This window comes from Suillus fuscotomentosus (assembly GCF_016647785.1).
Source record: "Suillus fuscotomentosus strain FC203 chromosome Unknown F5891scaffold_20, whole genome shotgun sequence".
In the NCBI taxonomy this organism is placed as follows: domain Eukaryota; kingdom Fungi; phylum Basidiomycota; class Agaricomycetes; order Boletales; family Suillaceae; genus Suillus; species Suillus fuscotomentosus.
This window is the reverse complement of record NW_024539532.1, coordinates 204,071-220,588: the sequence shown is the minus strand read 5'-3', so window position 1 is coordinate 220,588 and position 16,518 is coordinate 204,071. Positions and strand designations below refer to the sequence as shown.

Sequence of the window (16,518 nt, the reverse complement as noted above, 5' to 3'; positions counted from 1 at the left end):
CTGTCAGTGTGGCTAAATCGAGCATACACTTATGTCCGACTATGATAGCTGTCGGTGTGGCTAAAACGAATTCAGTAATGGATACCGTTATGCCGACATTCTCCAGTCACTGGAGTATGCAGTTGACTACTGTGCAATGTTCCCATATGAACCGGCAGATGCCCAGATTCTCCGGAATGGTCTCATATGAGCCGTCAGCTCTCTGGTGCCGTGTTTTCACTGATTTAATCGGAACATCATCAATGAACGGATACATAAAGTTCGGAATCTCGTCTTGCAGAATGAAAGCCATATCACCTTGGTATACTTGAACTGTGTTAGCATGTCCCTGTGGAAGTGTGGTTAACCAATGAGGTCCGAGCAGAGTTCCGAATGTCATCATGTCCCACGAGTCTACGTGAAGTGACCGCTGGTCATATCCTGAAAGCAAATCCAAAGTTGAGTAACATCCATAGCATGCGAAAGCCGTGGTGAGATGATCGACGAAGGGCGGAATGGAAGTGTCACGTATTGTTACCTGATTGAGAAGCTGCAAGTCGTGAACTAAACGGAGGGAGGTTGTGTCTTTATTGACAATGCAAAACCATCATGAACGGTATGTGGCAGTGGAAGGTTCATAAACTCTGGTGTCGATCTCCTCCCGTACAATGCAGATGACTTCATTCGTAATTGCTGGAGGAATAGGAATGTTTCGCTGAGACCAAGCAATATGCGGAATCGTTGGAATTTTGACTGGCGGAAAATAGATCTCATTGAGATGTCCGTGTTTGCTCGTGTTCCAAGCAAAAGCTTTTTCATGTGCCGAGACCAACCAATGTACGAGCTTAAGTTCCTCCGGCCATAGCCACTTTGCGAGATCCAAATCTAAATTGTCCAATCTTTCTTGTGTGAAGCAGACGCCTGGAACGAAGTCAGGTGGATGGGTTGGCAATGAAGGCATGCCGGCCAAAGGATCATCAAGTAATCTTCTCGTAATCTGGGATTCCGGTGGCATAGTCGTGGGTACGGTGCAGACTTTCTTCGCAAATGGTTTGTACACCAGCACATGCTTGGCTTGGTCGACAGAATATACACTGTGAAATGTGTCGATAGATGCGCGATTAATGCAGGAATGCATGGATATGAGATAATCATAGTGCGACAGGGGTTGCGTGATAGAAGGAACGGGTAGGGTATCAGTGCTCTGTGAGAGCAAGGGTTGCATGGGTAGCGCAAGACAGTTAGTTTCGCGATATATACAAAATGGAGAATTAGAAATATCGATAGTCCGTAGATCTCCCCATGGGTGTGGATCATCGGTCATCAAAAACCCTTCGGCATCGGGTGGTCCATACACAACATACCATGCTTACATTTCAGGCACTTTTTCATCCAAGGTTCCATATGAATCCAGATGATCTTACCGTTGTTCAGATCTGTCAGCGTGATATCCTGATCTCCGTTCGGAAGATCAGCCGTCTTGCAACTTGTTAGCGTGAAAGATGGTCTGCCTAAAAGAACGTCAAAAGCAGCGACCAGAACAATCTGGACTTGGAATAGCATGTCTCCGGTTCCGAAATCGATCAGGAAGTTTTCCATGACTCCAAGTGTCTGATCTGACGACATGTTGACCGATTCCATGGTCATCTGATAATCCGAATGAAGCGGAACTCCTCCGAGACTGCGCCATACCAATTGCAACATTACTATCACCTCAGCACCTTGATCGAGGACACAGGTAAGTACCCAGCCTCCAGTTGTAGTGCCCCAGATGGTTCGCAATGACTTAAAATGGTCAGCGACAATGTGTCCATCGTTAGCTCTCTTCATATGTTTGTCCCATCCCTTCAGGAATTGCTCCGTCTGGGGGTGACCGCTGAGTTCGTTTACTGAAACCGTACCAACTGTGACTTGTTTGGACGTGGTGAGATCTTTCAATGCTTTCTGGATGTCCGATGATGATGCAATAAGGTCCCGGATAGGAACATTGACGTCTGTGTCAAGGATTCTGTCCATAACACATTTTTCTATGTCCTTGTCTTCTAACAGAAATGTGTAATGGTATTGTGGGGCCGGGGTTGTCGACAATGATGCAACCGGAACAATTGGGTTGGCGTTGGTTGGTTTGGCTGCTGATTTCACAACTACCATTCCGGGGTTCGGTGCTTTCTTGGTCTTTGCTTCCCTTACCTCTGGGAATATGATCTCCTCCGCTTGTTCCGTGACTTTGGACGAAGGTCCTGGTTTCAGGCGCAGCGGAATATCAACGCCTTCAAACCTAGCAGTCTTACCTTTGTTCGATCTTCTCATGTGTTTGGTGGTGAATGCCGCGTACTCCTCATTGACCTCCCGGATCTTCTCCAAGTGTTCCTGTTCCTCCTCGTCATCTATGGTCTCACTACAGGTGTGCAGAAATGCCGATGAGTCGATTTCCGTGATAACTTCGATATCCGGTGTGGTGCAGTAGTATACTCTGGCTTGTACCTGAATAGTGTTAGCTCTGGTTGCCGGTGGTTGACCTGCATATTTATCGACCCGGTGTAGATGAGGAATCTTGACTATACGTAAAAACACTTAAAACAAAAGGGGTGCTCAACAGCAAGACCGGGATACGAGACAACGACTCGACCCAAAGGACAACCACTGAGAGAAGTTCCTCGAAATAAAAGTGGAGGGAAACTCTGTGAGCTAGGCGGGCGCTAATAGGCGCGAGAAGATAACGCGCGCGAGATGCGCGCGTGAGCGGGAGGTCCGAGAATGCGCGCGCGCGAAGTGAAGGCGCGCCTAAAGCGTTAGAGGCAAGATCTTCTTGAGGAGTGAGTGCACAGATGGATGATTGACCAGAGGAAAAGATCAGATAACAAGTGAGAGGCGATCTATTCACTTTCCAGTATACAAAGATAAGGGAAAAGTAAGTACCAGAACCAAAGGAAACCCTTCTGTATTTAAGAATGGAGAAGGCGCGCTTCCGAGCGCACTCCCGAACCGAGTAACCATATCAACTCTAATTATAACTAAGTTTAAATAAACTTTCCATAAGTAGCGCAGACGTTGGACCGAAGATTTTATTAGTTCAATGGACAAGATAGAAATAACGCACCAGCGAATCAGTAAGGACATGGGACGGATGGACGGACGATAGCGCGAAGACCTATGAGGAGGCGCGCGCGAGACTGGTCCTTAGGAGTAGAGCTGTAACATATAGGAATGTATAGGTAAAGGCTGGATATTCGTCATTGAGACGCGCGAGTCTCTACACCGGTCTTTGAAGGAACTGTCTTCCCGAGATCTGGGAATCCCACTACTGTCGGGCATATATACCTTGCCCTTGTTCTCAATGATCTTTCTGCTCTTAATATAATCACGGTGACTATTGCACCATCTCGCGATATGGTTCTTACCTCCACAGAAGTAGCATTTGTATGGCATACTTTGCAAGTGATATTCCTTCTTAACAACAACATTGCTGGATGGCTGTGTCATTGTTATGGAAGGTTGCATGATCGGAGTCGGCGCAGTCACTGTTCGGTAAGTTGGCTGGGCTGGCGAAGGAGACGCGATACTAGTTGAAACCACTGCCGCGGTTTTGGGTAGCAGGAATACAGCTGCAGTATATACCTTATCCATTGGGTACAGTTCGTCCGGGTGATGATCTACCATCTTGATCTCTAAGTGTCTGTGAATGATAGTATTAGCCGCTTCGTGAATACCATCCAGGAAAAATTTGTCCCATTAGAGCTTGGTGAGCTGTTTCTTGGCTATTAAGAACTTGGAGATCTTCGGGAAGCTCCGATAATACATTCCGAATTCGTGGCACGTGCGGATAGGAATGCATGATTGTTCCATGCAGAGGTTTTCTAGACCACTCCGAGTGTAACGATGGTCACCTTTGCATCCCGGGTACAGGAGCTTAAGTGTGTCATAGAACTTTTTTTAATCTTTGCCGTTGGCTTCGTCGAGCATTTCCCATGTCTTGGATTCCTCTACAGGAACATGCCGGATTGCAGCTGTGATGCGCACTTCGTCCGTCAGATTGGCACGAGTTTCCGATAACAGACTATCTGAAAATAAGGAATGGAATGGCTGTGCAGCATGGTTATTGGAAGGATCTGTGTCTTCTTCTTCCCGAGTATCGGGGAGTAGCATAGAGTCGGGTGTATTCAGGGAGAGTTGCTGTAATATGGACAATTCGGAAGATGCGTGTGAAGGAAGTTCCAATGGTCCGGGGATGTCAGCTTCAATGATAAAGTCTCTTGTGGAAATTCAATGTTCTGTAGAATGCGGTGAGGATTTCTCTGAAGCTCTCTTTCTCTGATCTTAATGGAGTCCCTCGTGGTGGGCTCCAGTTGTAAAGAGTTGATTCCTGGTGGGCTATACAAAAAGTGTTACCTTAAGACTCAAAAGTGCGAGTGAGATGTTCGTCCCAAAGAGACTGCCTGTAGGATTATCTCTTGATATAAATGCAAGGGATATCTAGTTAAGATTGAAGGAGAGAGAAGGGAAAGATACCTCAAGTATGTTCAGACTTCCGAAGAATTGTCCGAAGTGTCCAATGAGTTGTCCGAAGTGTCCAGTAAAGGTCCGACGTCAAGAAATGAAGGTCTGAGGTTGCGTGAAGCTTCTGGCAGGCTTCCGATGAAACAGCAAGGTTTCCGGTAGAGAATACGGCAGTTGCCGAAGTATAGAACTCTGCGTAGTATGACTAGCGAAGTCCATCAAAAGACTTAAGGATTTCAATAGCAAAATGGCAGCAGTGAGGCCAAACAATCGTTCCAAATGAACAAAGATTGATTGCATGAAGTACTAAATTCCGAAAGTGACTACTACTAACTATGACTCGAAGCAAGGGAAGTGAGGTAAGTTGCGAGTATCTAGCAAGTGAGAATATATCCTACAATGTGAAAGTCCAGAATTTGTGTAGGCAAAAACGGTAGTGAGATAAGACATTTGAAATGTAATAAGACTCAAGGCGAGTCGCTACAAAGATATACATGTAATAATGCACGAGGTGCATATCTATACAGATTAGCAAGGATTTTCGATGTATGTGCCCCTAGAAATAATCAATAACAGATAACCAAGTGAAAAACACACCAGCAAAGTCAAACGGACAAGGATAGGACATGGTACATAGGATCGGAAAAGCTAGAAAGGCCTCAGAAATGGGCGGACGACCTTCGGACGACTCGGACAAGTGCGCGGAACTTTCAGAAGATCGGAAATGTATTGAGGAATGTAAGATGTGATTTCGACTAGATATGTGCCCAGCGCCAACCCGAGTGTTATAGCAAGACAGCCACAAGTCATGTACATTGTCAACATTTCTCGACGAGTTGTTCTTCTGACTTGAATGCTTTCAGTCCTCTGTGACATCACCTAGCCTACTATCCATCAATTATCCACACCCGCCGCTGCCATGCTCTCACATTGAGTCTCATTAACAGGAACTGATCTCAATAATATAGACCGTTTGTTCTGAATTATCTATCAAAGTGTTTTGCGGCTTGACATTGCCATGAATGTAACCATGTGAGTGAATGTACTCGAGACGCAACAGCTGGAAAATAGGTCAGTATCTGCAGCACAGCACATTTGAATTAAAGTACCAGCTGGTCTCCTAAGTTGACAACAGTTTGAAGTCTGAATTTGTGGTTGCATGTGAGGAAGAGATCATCCAGTGATGGACCAAGGAGGTCAAGAGCCAAGGCATAATATGTTGACTCCCTGCCAAACCAAGGGACACGGGGGATTCCAACTCCACCTTTGAGTTGCCTGAGAATGCAATATTCATGCTCGACAGAAGATGGATTATTGGTGACTGGTTTGAGTTTGATTGCAACAATATCATTATTGAGGAAGTTCTGTGCATGGTACACGACATTTAGTACTAATACATGTTGAAACCCTGAATATCAATCAATCAACTATCGACATCATAGTACGAACATACATATGAACCTGATTCCAAAATATTTTCCAGCCTGAATCTACCATCAATCCGAAATGGAGACTTATTCATGCTACACAGCAGCTAAATGTTGCAAAATTTACAGTGAGAATTTAACATGGCAGGCAACTTCCACATGACTGAAACTGACTGCTGTCAACTTGAACTGGCTTGAGTCAACATTTCTGGATAAATGACTCATAGCCAGTTCATGCAGCTAGTAAGTCGAACCAAACTGCACAATGTGGTTCAACTAATGAGAATAACTGAATGGCAAGTGTGACTGGTAAAAGCCGAGTCTAAGCTGAGCTAAGCTGAGCCATGACATAACTACTTGGATCAGGATATCACACTTTCACAGAGAAGCACTGGCCTTGCATCCAGTCAGTCACACATCAGTCTGCATCATTAAATAACCTCGCAAATCTACTCTCCTTTCTCTTTGACTACCGAGGCAACAACAAAGACTTATATATTTTTGTAGCTACTAATATATGTTTTATAGAGTTTTAATGCATACCCACAGGTTTACTGTGATACCTGTGCAACCCATCAATACCTGTTTAGAGACCTGTACCCATTGGTACCCTTGGGTACACAGGTATGGGTATATGGCCGGTACAGGTGCGGGTAGAGCTCATGACACCCACAGATTTACCTGTGCTAATCCCTAGTAGAAACCCCTGTGCCTCGCTTAGCTAGTGCTGCCATGGTCCAGTTCGGAGGATCCTAGATGAGAACCAAGAACCGGACCATCAGTTCGGTTCTACAAAATATCCGAACCCAGAACTGGACCATAGAGAACCGTTCTCTATGGTCCGGTTCTGTTTTTTTGGGGTCCGAACCTGAACCAAACCAAAAAAAAAAGTGTAAGAGCATGCAAAAAAACATTGACAAAGTACTAAGTAGTCTACATACATGTTGAGTAACTAATTAATAACATGACTGCTCCCTCCCAATTACCATGTGTGGTGATCATGGGCATGGGTCGAGGATGGCGGCGAGCAGCAGCGTGAGATTGAGCACCAGTCCCTGAGTCAGAGAGGTAGCGGGATGATGCTGAAGGTAGTGAGAGGGCACTGAACTTGATGGCAGGAGGTTCAATCCAGTGGTGTCAAAAGCAAGTGTCTTGATGTGGGTCTGGGACGCGAGGGATGAGCCTTTGATAGGAATGAGCATTATCCAAGTCAGTGGACGTGTCAAGAAGACAAAACAATCATACAGCAGAGAAGCCACAAGGAAAGGGACAACATGAGGTGAAGAAACGAGACATACCAGGTTCATTGAATGCGATATGACCATCCTCGCCAATACCACCCAGGAAGAGCTCGATACCACCACCCTGCTTGATGCAAAACTCATATGTGTTGCATTCGGCGACCAAGTCTTTGGTGTTCCCATCCAGTAAATTGACTTGGGAGAGGGGAATATCGACTGCATTTATGAAATTAGTATAGGATTCTTCAGCGAGGGTGACTGGACTAGACGGACTATGAGAGAAAAACTCGCAGAACATGAATGTGTGGTAGGATTCTGGGTGGTCATGAGGAATGCCGACATACTCGTCCATGTTGAAAGTGATGATGTGCTTGAACCTGGAGTCATGAGTGGATACACACAACTTCGAGTATACTGGTTCAGTACTCACGATAAACTGCCCTCTTTGATTAACATGTGGCGTGGATCCAGGGAAAGTAGCACAAGGGAAAGGAAGTGTACAAGGAGAGATGGATCTGAGTGCGTGGGTGATCAAGGAAACATATATCTGTGACATATTGAAACAAATGTCAATGTGTGAGAGAATCAAAATTTTGATTACTCAGTATGTACCTTCAAAAAGGCTAAAGGCAGAAGAGTAGAGTGCAAATCCCGAAGTTTGGTTGACGTCAAAGTAAGTGCCATCGAAGTCAGAGTTGATAAGGGTTCGGAACAGTTCGGCAGGACCTAGAACTGAGAACCGATTTCCAGTTCAGTTCGGGCTGACACCAGAACTGTGGACCGAACTGTCCAGAACCGGACCGTGGCAGCACTACACTTAGCTGATTTCAAGCACCACTATGTGTGTGCCAAGTGTGTCACTTGTTCATTTTATTTCGGAAGCTTTTGCATGAGCTGTCACGAAATTAAATGGCCAAATAAAATTGTTATTGAGTAGGGCTAATGTGTGAATATGACAGTTGGTGGTGTAGCGCTTAATGCCGGCTGAGTTTGAATATATTGTCGTTCACTATATATGCGCAGTCCTTTGGCTCACAGGTTCTTCTTTCCTAACATTGATCAAGCTTTTTGCCTTAATGTTGTTAGTGTTACTTTAGGTTGATTTAATATATAGTTCATTCTGTCACACCTATTAGAGGCGTGAAGGCCGCTGGAAAATGACGCATTTTAATGGAGTTCATTTGATTGAATCGGGCAACACGGACCACGGTCTCGGCCGTGTTGTTTTGGTGATGCTCAGCTCACCGCACAACGAGCTATTCTAGCGCCCGTTCGAAATAACGGTAAACACTCTTTCGCCAACAATTACATTCTGCGTGTCTCATTCGCTGCCGATAGATACTTTACTCCAAAATCCTCGCCTTCATTTGTCGTATACGTGAAACAGGAACGGATGATGCTATTGTCTATACCCAGGTATGTGTGGTTGCAACGTTCTTAACAATGTACCGACCATGACCTGTCAACAGTATCAAATGCAACAACAGCTGCCTCAGACAGCACCAAACGCCCCAAATACAGCAAATACCACTGGGTTCAGACTTTGAACTAGACTTCCGTGAATGGCCCGATCGAATGTTTCATTCATTTTTACCTGCACATGAGTTTTGCGCTGACCCCTGTTTCTTCCTTTTCACATTGAATCACAGGTCTGAATTCGTGACCTCTGAATCCTTGCCTTTTGTATCGTGTGTCCCTGTGAGTGTATATCAGGGATTAGCGGGCACCCGTTTGGCTGGCTCTTTGACTGGCATATCATATTTACAGTAGCAATTATCTATTAATGCAATATTAGCACAATGTTGTCTTTCGTTCGTCAGAACGGTCTGCGCTACCAGTCTCCGATGGGCTCTCAGAAAATTGGTATGATGTCCCGTTTCTTGTTGTTGGTTATTGTTAACTCGTGTGCTCCTTAGATGTTTTGTTCACTAACATCAAGCACCTCTTCTTCCAGCCTTGTGACAAGGAACTTATGGTTATTGTTCACATTCATCTGAGAGCACCTATCATGATTGGGAAAAAGAAAGCACATGTACGTTGTTCCGTTCGTAGAACAATTACATTCTCTAACATATTTTTTCTACAGGATATCCAGTTTTTCCGTGAGGCTTCTGACGTTCAGTTCGATGAGACTGGCAACCGGAAGAGAAAACACAGATACGGCGATGAGGATGAAATCGAGATGGAACAACAAGAACGAAAGCGAAGACAAATGCTCAACAAAGAGTTCAAACTCTTTGCCGAGCGAGTAGCCGAGGCAGCATCGACGTCTATGGGTGAAACACTCGAAGTTGACATCCCCTTCCGTGAATTGTCGTTCGAGGGAGTGCCGTTCCGCACCAACGTCCGATTGCAGCCCACAACAGAATGTCTCGTGCATCTCATCGACCCTCCATTCCTTGTTGTCACCCTCAACGAGATCGAGATTGCTTCGCTGGAACGTGTTCAATTCTCGCTTAAACAATTCGATCTCGTACTCATCTTCAAAGATTTCACCAAAGCGCCGTTACACATCAATTCAATACCGAGTGGTCAACTTGATGATGTGAAGAATTGGCTAGAGTATGCATGTCCGTTGTGATCGGTAGAACATCGATACTGATGGAACGCGTTCGCAGCTCGGTCGACATTCCTCTCGGTGAAGGCCCGGTCAACTTGAACTGGAGTCCTATCATGAAGACTATCAATGAGAGCCCGTGTGATTTCTTCCAGCAAGGCGGTTGGCGAAGTTTCCTCGGTGGGGGTGATGCCGATGTAAGTGCTTAGATGTGATCATCCGTCATGGGGGCTGAAGCATTGTTGGCAGAGCGATGCAGACGTGGGTTCGGACAGCGAATCTGAGTTTGAGGCAGATCCTGAGGAACTGCAGTCTGAGGAGAGCAGCGCTGATGCTAGTGAGTATGATGGCTCAGATGCGAGCGACGACTCAGGAAGTGGTTCGGGTTATGATGATGATAGCGATGACGGTGATGACTGGGAAGAGCTAGAAAGGAAAGCTGCTAAATGTACGTATATTGACCATCGCTCTTTTTAAATACTTATTTGCAAACCAGCCGATTCAAAGCGAGCCGCCGAGGCAAAGGGAACTCGCGGAGACTCCGAATCAGATGATGACCGACCTAAAAAGAAGAAGGTCGCTGCTAAACCCAAGACGAACGGCAAAAGCAAGAAGCGGTGATCCTTGATGTGGACTTATCATGATGAATATTGTATCTGCTTAGCACTTTAAACTTTTGCCTCAATCTACTTTGCATCTGGTCCAGGTAGAGCCCTGAACTCGAAAGTATGCGACTGTTTGTTCATTAAATCACAGCGGAAATCAAGACGGAAGATGCGGTCTATGTATTGGCGTACTCTGTGATCATGCTCAACACTGATCAGCACAACCCGCAAATACGAGTCAGGCCTTTGCACTTCTTATGCGCTTTCTTTATCTTACAAAGCAACAGAAACGCATGTCGATAGAGGATTACCAGCGGAACCTGAGAGGTGTTAATGATGGTACTAACTTTTCGCCCGAGTTCTTGGTGGGTGGCTTTCTGCTGTTGAAGATCTATGGTGTTCACTCCCAGCAGCAAAGCGTTTACGATTCCATATGCAAACGTGAAATTGTTATGCCTGAAGAGCATACTGGCCAACTCAGCTTCGAGTACGCCTGGAAAGAACTGCTCACCCGTTCACGACAATCGGGTAAGTCGATTGTGCAGAAATTGTAGTGTGCACAGGGAAGTTGATGACGGAGTGGGAGCAGGGCGTCTCAAAAGCTGACAACAAACCCGAATTGGTCGATATGGCCCCTGCGTTGTCTGCATTCATGGCCATTAAGGACGAAGAAGAAATGGTGTGTTCACGCAGTTATATCTTGGGGCCAACGGTCTTCTAATGCACAGTGCAGACATGCATCCGTACGGCGGCTAATCTCACTTCTACCTTGCTCGTTCACCACATCGTGTTAAAACTGGAGATGATATTGGACAAGGAAGCTAAGATAACTCATGAACAATTTGCTACTCAGATAGAGGCGCGACTTGGGTCGGGTGAAGGTGAAGTTGCCAAAGGACCTGATATGAAGGTGTGGAGTAAAGGGCAGGGCCTCAATGATGTGCGTCAACTGCTCTTCCAGACTCGCTCGTACATCTCATGGGTCATTCCAGGTTGACTGGGCATCGACGGAGATCTGCTACTCTCCCATCATTCAGTCGCGGTCAACAACCACTAGTTATGATTTGCGATCGACTGCGGAATCATCTTCGGACACTATCGCACACAAAGGCGTCTTCCTAATTGCCGTTGGTATGCGATACAAGGGTTACTGTGCCAATCTTGGGCGCAGTATTATTGTTGACCCCTCGAAGGTCAGTGTTAGCGACGTCCTTTTCTCACTGGTCTCATTCGGCCTCGCAGGAACAAGAAGCCATTTACAACTTACTGTTGTCGATGCAGAGCGAGATGCTGAAGGAAATCAAGGATGGCGTCAGCGCACGTGAAGTGTATCAATGGGCATTGGACATCGTGAAAAAGGAAAAGCCAGAGCTTGAGAAGAACTTTGTCAAGAATGCTGGGTTTGGAGTGCGTAATCCTCTATCAAAAATGTGCCCATAAGTCTCAAACTCGTTCAGACCGGCGTTGAGTTCCGTGATTCCGCGTATTTGCTTTCTTCTAAAAACTCCAAGCGCCCGAAGACGGATATGGTTTTAAACCTGTCTCTTGGCTTCTCCGACTTGCTTGATGACAACGGCAAGAAGTATGTGTCATTCCTTTGGTCCACGGCAGCCTCGTTCATACTTTTATTTCAGATACGCCCTCCATATAGTTGACACTATTCGCGTTGGCGCTGACAGATCAACTCTTTTGACTGAAGGCGCCAAATCCACCAAAGACACGCTCTTCTTCCTAAATCCCGAAAATGAAATTGAGGTGGAAGAAGATAAGCCGTCCAAACCCAGTAAGAAGGCTCCTGTGAAGCCTCTGGTAAACGGTTCCCCCGTCAAGAACAAGACGGTTGGTGGGAAGGTGTTGCGAAACAAGACGCGTAGCGCTGCCCAGGAGGAAGTTTTAATGACTGCAGCGGCCAAGATCAAGGAACATCAGCAACAGCTGCATGAAGGTCTCCAGTCTGCTGGATTGGCGAAGTACTCTGAAGGTGCTAGCGGTGGCGGTGAAAAGGAGGGTAAAACCTGGAAGCGTTTCCAAAGTTATAAGGGTGAAAGCGCACTGCCACGAGAAGTTGAAAGTCTTCGAGTAAGTGCATCAACTTCTGTATGGAACTTCTTATACTAAAACAACACCACTCAGATCTGCGTAGACCGCAAAGCTCAAACGATTGTGCTGCCCGTGCACGGATTCGCTGTACCTTTCCACATCAACACTATCAAGAATGCGAGCAAAAATGACGAAGGGGATTACACGTACCTCCGCATCAACTTCCAGACTCCTGGTCAGCTCGCCGGGAAGAAAGATGACACGGTAAGTATGGCTTCAGAGTTACGAGTGTTCTCGAGTTTTTGAAGGTATTGCCAAATAGCCTTTTGAAGACCCTGACTCTACTTTCATTCGTTCGGTCAAGTGATGGCCATCGTTTCGATACTATTTCCAAACAAATCACAGACCTAAAGAAAGAGGTCAACAAGCGCGAGCAGCAGAAGAAGGAAATGGCTGACGTTATCGAGCAAGATGTCCTGCTCGAAATCAAAGGTAGACGTGCGCACAAGCTTCCTGAAGTGTTCGTCCGCCCCGCCCTTGATGGTAAACGGTTACCCGGTGAGGTTGAGATCCACCTCGGCAAATAGACACAGCGTGTCTCTTCGCATTCTCGCTCTCGATAATGGATGTTTCAATTACAAAAAGTGTATTTTAAAGTTCTTTAAGGCAATAAGTAAATCCGTGCACGAAGCGTGCCCGAAAATGAAGCAAATCGAGGGATATATCGAGTTCGTCGTGTGGAACGACGAGCGGGAAGCGTCGGCGTAAGGATTACATAATAAGAATGTAGCCAAAGCGTCAGTAAACTCTCAAAGTGTACTGCGAGGTAATAAATAAATATATACATAGAGCGCGCCCAAAAATAAAGTAAATCGAATGATATATCGAGTTCGTCGTGTTGAACGACGAGCGGGAAGCGTCAGCGTAAGGGTTACATAATAAGAATGTAGCAAAAGCGTCAGTAAACTCACTAAGTGTACTGCGAGGTAATAAATAAATATATACATAAAGCACGCCCAAAAAATAAAGTAAATCGAATTATATATTGAGCTCGTCGTGTTGAACGACGAGCGGGATGCGTCGGCGTAAGGTTCGGCCACTATGGGCATTGTGATGACATAATGCGTGACTTAACTCTATTTCGGGTACTACCGGCGGAGTTTGATTTTCTCAAGTCAGTCACTATATAAACCTCCAGCGCTTGAATCTGTTTTCCTTTCCGTTCTTTCATGTCTGTCTCAGTAGTCGTGCGCTTACAACCGTGTAGTAGGAATTTGTATCTGTCTATTACCATTACAATACTATAGTACAATAACATGATAATCCTAAGTGTACCTCACAATGAAGTAAACTTCAGCGGTGCGCTGGACTTGCGCCGAAGGATAGACGCTTAAGGTTGTTTTGATTTTGCTTATGAAATAATTGTAAAGTTAATGTAACTTCGAATAGGCGAAGGTTTAAATGACATCAGGAAACATACGGAATGAATGCAAATTGTGCAACGCTCTGGGAGTCGCTCCAGATTGACGGTGAGATCACACCCAAGTTATCGTGACTCACATCCTTAACGTGATTTTCAGATTGGTCAACGATTGATCCTATTTTGACCGTATATCGTTCAGGCCATCATTGAATGATAATGCAAATTGTACCAATTTTCTACCTCTAGTTGATATAACATACTGATGTCTGGTATAGATACCGCAGTCGGTCTAACAGCCCCTATCTTGTCACCATGTCTGGCCCAACACTACGGCACATCCTACGCAGCCATACGGGTTTCTCAGCATCAGACGGTAGCGTGCGGGGCGTTTGGTGATCTCTAAGAGTTATAGGCATATGGATTTGCGCGCAAGTTTGGACAATTACCTCTCCGAGGATAATACACTGCAGGTACGCAGGCTCTTCCAAAAAACTTTTCAATATTCACTAAAGTCATCAGATAAGCTCCTAGCACCTTGGTGACAAACGAAGGGAGCTGAGGAGGAGCTCACTCACCCATGTACCCACAACTGCCGGTTGCGCACTCTGCTACATATTCCCCTTCACATATCCCTGCAGTGCAACTAAATATAGATGCCTCGACGTATCTGTTACCCGTGGCACAAAGGCAACATGGGTAGCGAAATGTATGTGCCTTACGATAAGCCTCAAATCGAGAAGGGTGAATTTTATGGCCGTATCGGTCGGTCAGCCTGCATTGGGTGTACGTGAGTAACGAATATTCTCTCATAAAGATAGATGACTTACCATTGAAACGTTGTCAGTTCTGCAGTTTGAGCGTGATAATGCAGTATGCCATGGCGGCAAGTGAGGATTGCCACCAGCATCTTTACAACTTCGGGGTCGGCAGTCCCTTCGAATTCCGTAGATATCGTTGAACATTCAGAATGTGGAGAACTTGGTGCGTTCATTTTAGGACGTAGAGCTTGAAGATGACTGAGCTCTTATTTCCAGCATTTATATAGCTATGCTATCGTTTTGCTTCATGTCTGCTTTGTTCCGACATTTGGTTGCCATTCCACCATCGCCATATCTAGCCATGTGCCTGCCATTTCGGCGCCATTCCTGTGCCATACGCTGAATCGCATCATTCTTTCTATAAATCCTCCGGCGATAGACTTCCAGCGTTGACCATCCATTCCTCATGTCAGAACCCGGATACACCTGTGTGTGTAGGCGCACTTTCGCTGCGCAGAACCACTTCTCTCAACACCAGCGCTCCTGCCCTCAAACAAAAAAACGCCTATCATCAGCTATATCCGCTTTTAAGGAACTTGTAACTCGCACAAAAAGGCCGCGCACTTCGAACTATAATGCTGAGCCTGTGGCGATTATGGGGCCGCCTTGTCAACTGTCTAATTCGCCTTCCAATCACCTGGTTTCGCGTGAAGCCAACTCTGTCATAGAGTCCGAGGTTACCGTTGTACCTCCGTTCAACTCATCCTTAGGAGATATGACCCCTGACTGTGACGTTGGGGGAAATGACGGAGATACACTTAGTTTGGCGGAGCGCAGACCAAGACGCCAGAATCGCCAGCTGCCCAAGCGATTTAGAGACGTCCTTCCGCTGCCACCACCTACTGCGCCGTCGGGCGTCTTTCCTCCAGCATCCGTCAATCACGAACAAGTCGTCTCATCCAATCAATCTCCACCCTTATCCTGGCAATCTGTATTTCGTACCCCCTCAAATATATTCGGACTAGTACGACAATACTTCTCATCTACACCGCCCTCCCACGATCCGGAAGAGTATGTCTCCATCGCAGATCTCTCGTTCATCCCTGATAATTCTCGTGCCGATGACGAACCCAATGCACCCACTGCTCCGGGCAGCGACTCGCAATACAGTCCCTATCCCAATCGCTCCTCCTTCCGACTTGGCGATTGGTACTGGAACCAGGGCCTGCAAAAGTCGCAGAACGACTACATGAAACTATTGGATATATTGAGTGATGGCAACTTTGAGGCCACTGACGTGAGCTCCACACGTTGGAAGAAAATAAACTCCCAACTGGGTGTCAACGAGTATGACGAAGACGATGGAGAAGAGTGGGAAGACGAGGATGCCGGTTGGAAGAGAACCCCAGTGTCAATTCAGGTGCCATTTTCCCATACGACTGAAACACCGGGCCCTCGCCTATATCAGGCGGCCGATCTCTACCATCGGTCCCTTGTGGCTGTCATACGGGAAAAGATAGCTAACGAACGAGATAATAAATTATTTCATTATGAACCGTATGAGCTGCGCTGGAACCCTTCTCACCTCGATGCCGAGGTTGGCATATACGGAGATCTTTACACGTCCCCGGCCTTCCATGACGCTCATATGGATATTCAAAATTTACCCGGGGAGCCCGGCTGCAATCTTCCTCGAGTCGTAGCTGGTTTAATGTTTTGGTCAGACGCTACACAATTGACTTCGTTCGGCAACGCCAAATTATGGCCGACCTACATGTACTTCGGTAACGAGTCCAAGTATCGTCGCTGCAAACCGTCTTGCAACTTGAGTAACCACGTCGCGTACTTCGAGACGGTACGCTTCCCCAGTATTTGATTGTATTGGTTATCTAACTTTGCACTTTCAGCTTCCAGATTCATTCAAGGATTTCACAGGCGGGAAAGGCATGACTAGCGAGTGTGCGACACACTGTCACAGGGAACTATTTCAC

At 46.1% G+C, this 16,518-nt stretch overlaps 5 protein-coding genes across 5 annotated transcripts; 2 read left to right on the top strand and 3 right to left on the bottom strand.

Moving 5' to 3' along the window:
- Window positions 1–586: 586 nt before the first annotated feature.
- On the bottom strand, window positions 587–3,639 carry F5891DRAFT_1187166 (uncharacterized protein; the record flags this gene model as incomplete). The annotated part of the gene is made up of 4 exons (XM_041366793.1): window positions 587–1,347; window positions 1,404–2,537; window positions 2,593–2,784; window positions 3,411–3,639. The coding sequence occupies 4 exons, from the start codon at window positions 3,637–3,639 to the stop codon at window positions 587–589; spliced, it is 2,316 nt and encodes a 771-aa protein (XP_041227283.1).
- Window positions 3,640–5,416: 1,777 nt separating this feature from the next.
- F5891DRAFT_950091 (kinase-like domain-containing protein) lies at window positions 5,417–5,819 on the bottom strand (the record flags this gene model as incomplete). Its single annotated transcript, XM_041374925.1, has 2 exons — window positions 5,417–5,536; window positions 5,586–5,819. Coding segments are annotated over 2 exons (354 nt in total), but the record flags the coding sequence as incomplete, so codon positions are not given.
- Window positions 5,820–6,901: 1,082 nt separating this feature from the next.
- Window positions 6,902–7,700, bottom strand: F5891DRAFT_950298 (uncharacterized protein; the record flags this gene model as incomplete). The annotated part of the gene is made up of 3 exons (XM_041374941.1): window positions 6,902–7,086; window positions 7,202–7,360; window positions 7,418–7,700. The coding sequence occupies 3 exons, from the start codon at window positions 7,698–7,700 to the stop codon at window positions 6,902–6,904; spliced, it is 627 nt and encodes a 208-aa protein (XP_041227281.1).
- A 1,243-nt stretch (window positions 7,701–8,943) lies between these two features.
- On the top strand, window positions 8,944–10,352 carry F5891DRAFT_1221224 (histone chaperone Rttp106-like-domain-containing protein; the record flags this gene model as incomplete). Its single annotated transcript, XM_041369425.1, has 6 exons — window positions 8,944–9,007; window positions 9,061–9,176; window positions 9,231–9,706; window positions 9,763–9,898; window positions 9,951–10,149; window positions 10,198–10,352. The coding sequence occupies 6 exons, from the start codon at window positions 8,944–8,946 to the stop codon at window positions 10,320–10,322; spliced, it is 1,116 nt and encodes a 371-aa protein (XP_041227280.1). The 3' UTR covers window positions 10,323–10,352.
- Window positions 10,353–10,599: 247 nt separating this feature from the next.
- F5891DRAFT_1221223 (FACT complex subunit-domain-containing protein) lies at window positions 10,600–12,933 on the top strand (the record flags this gene model as incomplete). Its single annotated transcript, XM_041369424.1, has 9 exons — window positions 10,600–10,834; window positions 10,870–10,985; window positions 11,040–11,246; window positions 11,299–11,499; window positions 11,549–11,713; window positions 11,764–11,888; window positions 11,941–12,385; window positions 12,440–12,610; window positions 12,679–12,933. 9 exons carry the CDS (start codon window positions 10,600–10,602, stop codon window positions 12,931–12,933), a joined length of 1,920 nt encoding a protein of 639 aa, XP_041227279.1.
- Between the last annotated feature and the right edge of the window lie 3,585 nt (window positions 12,934–16,518).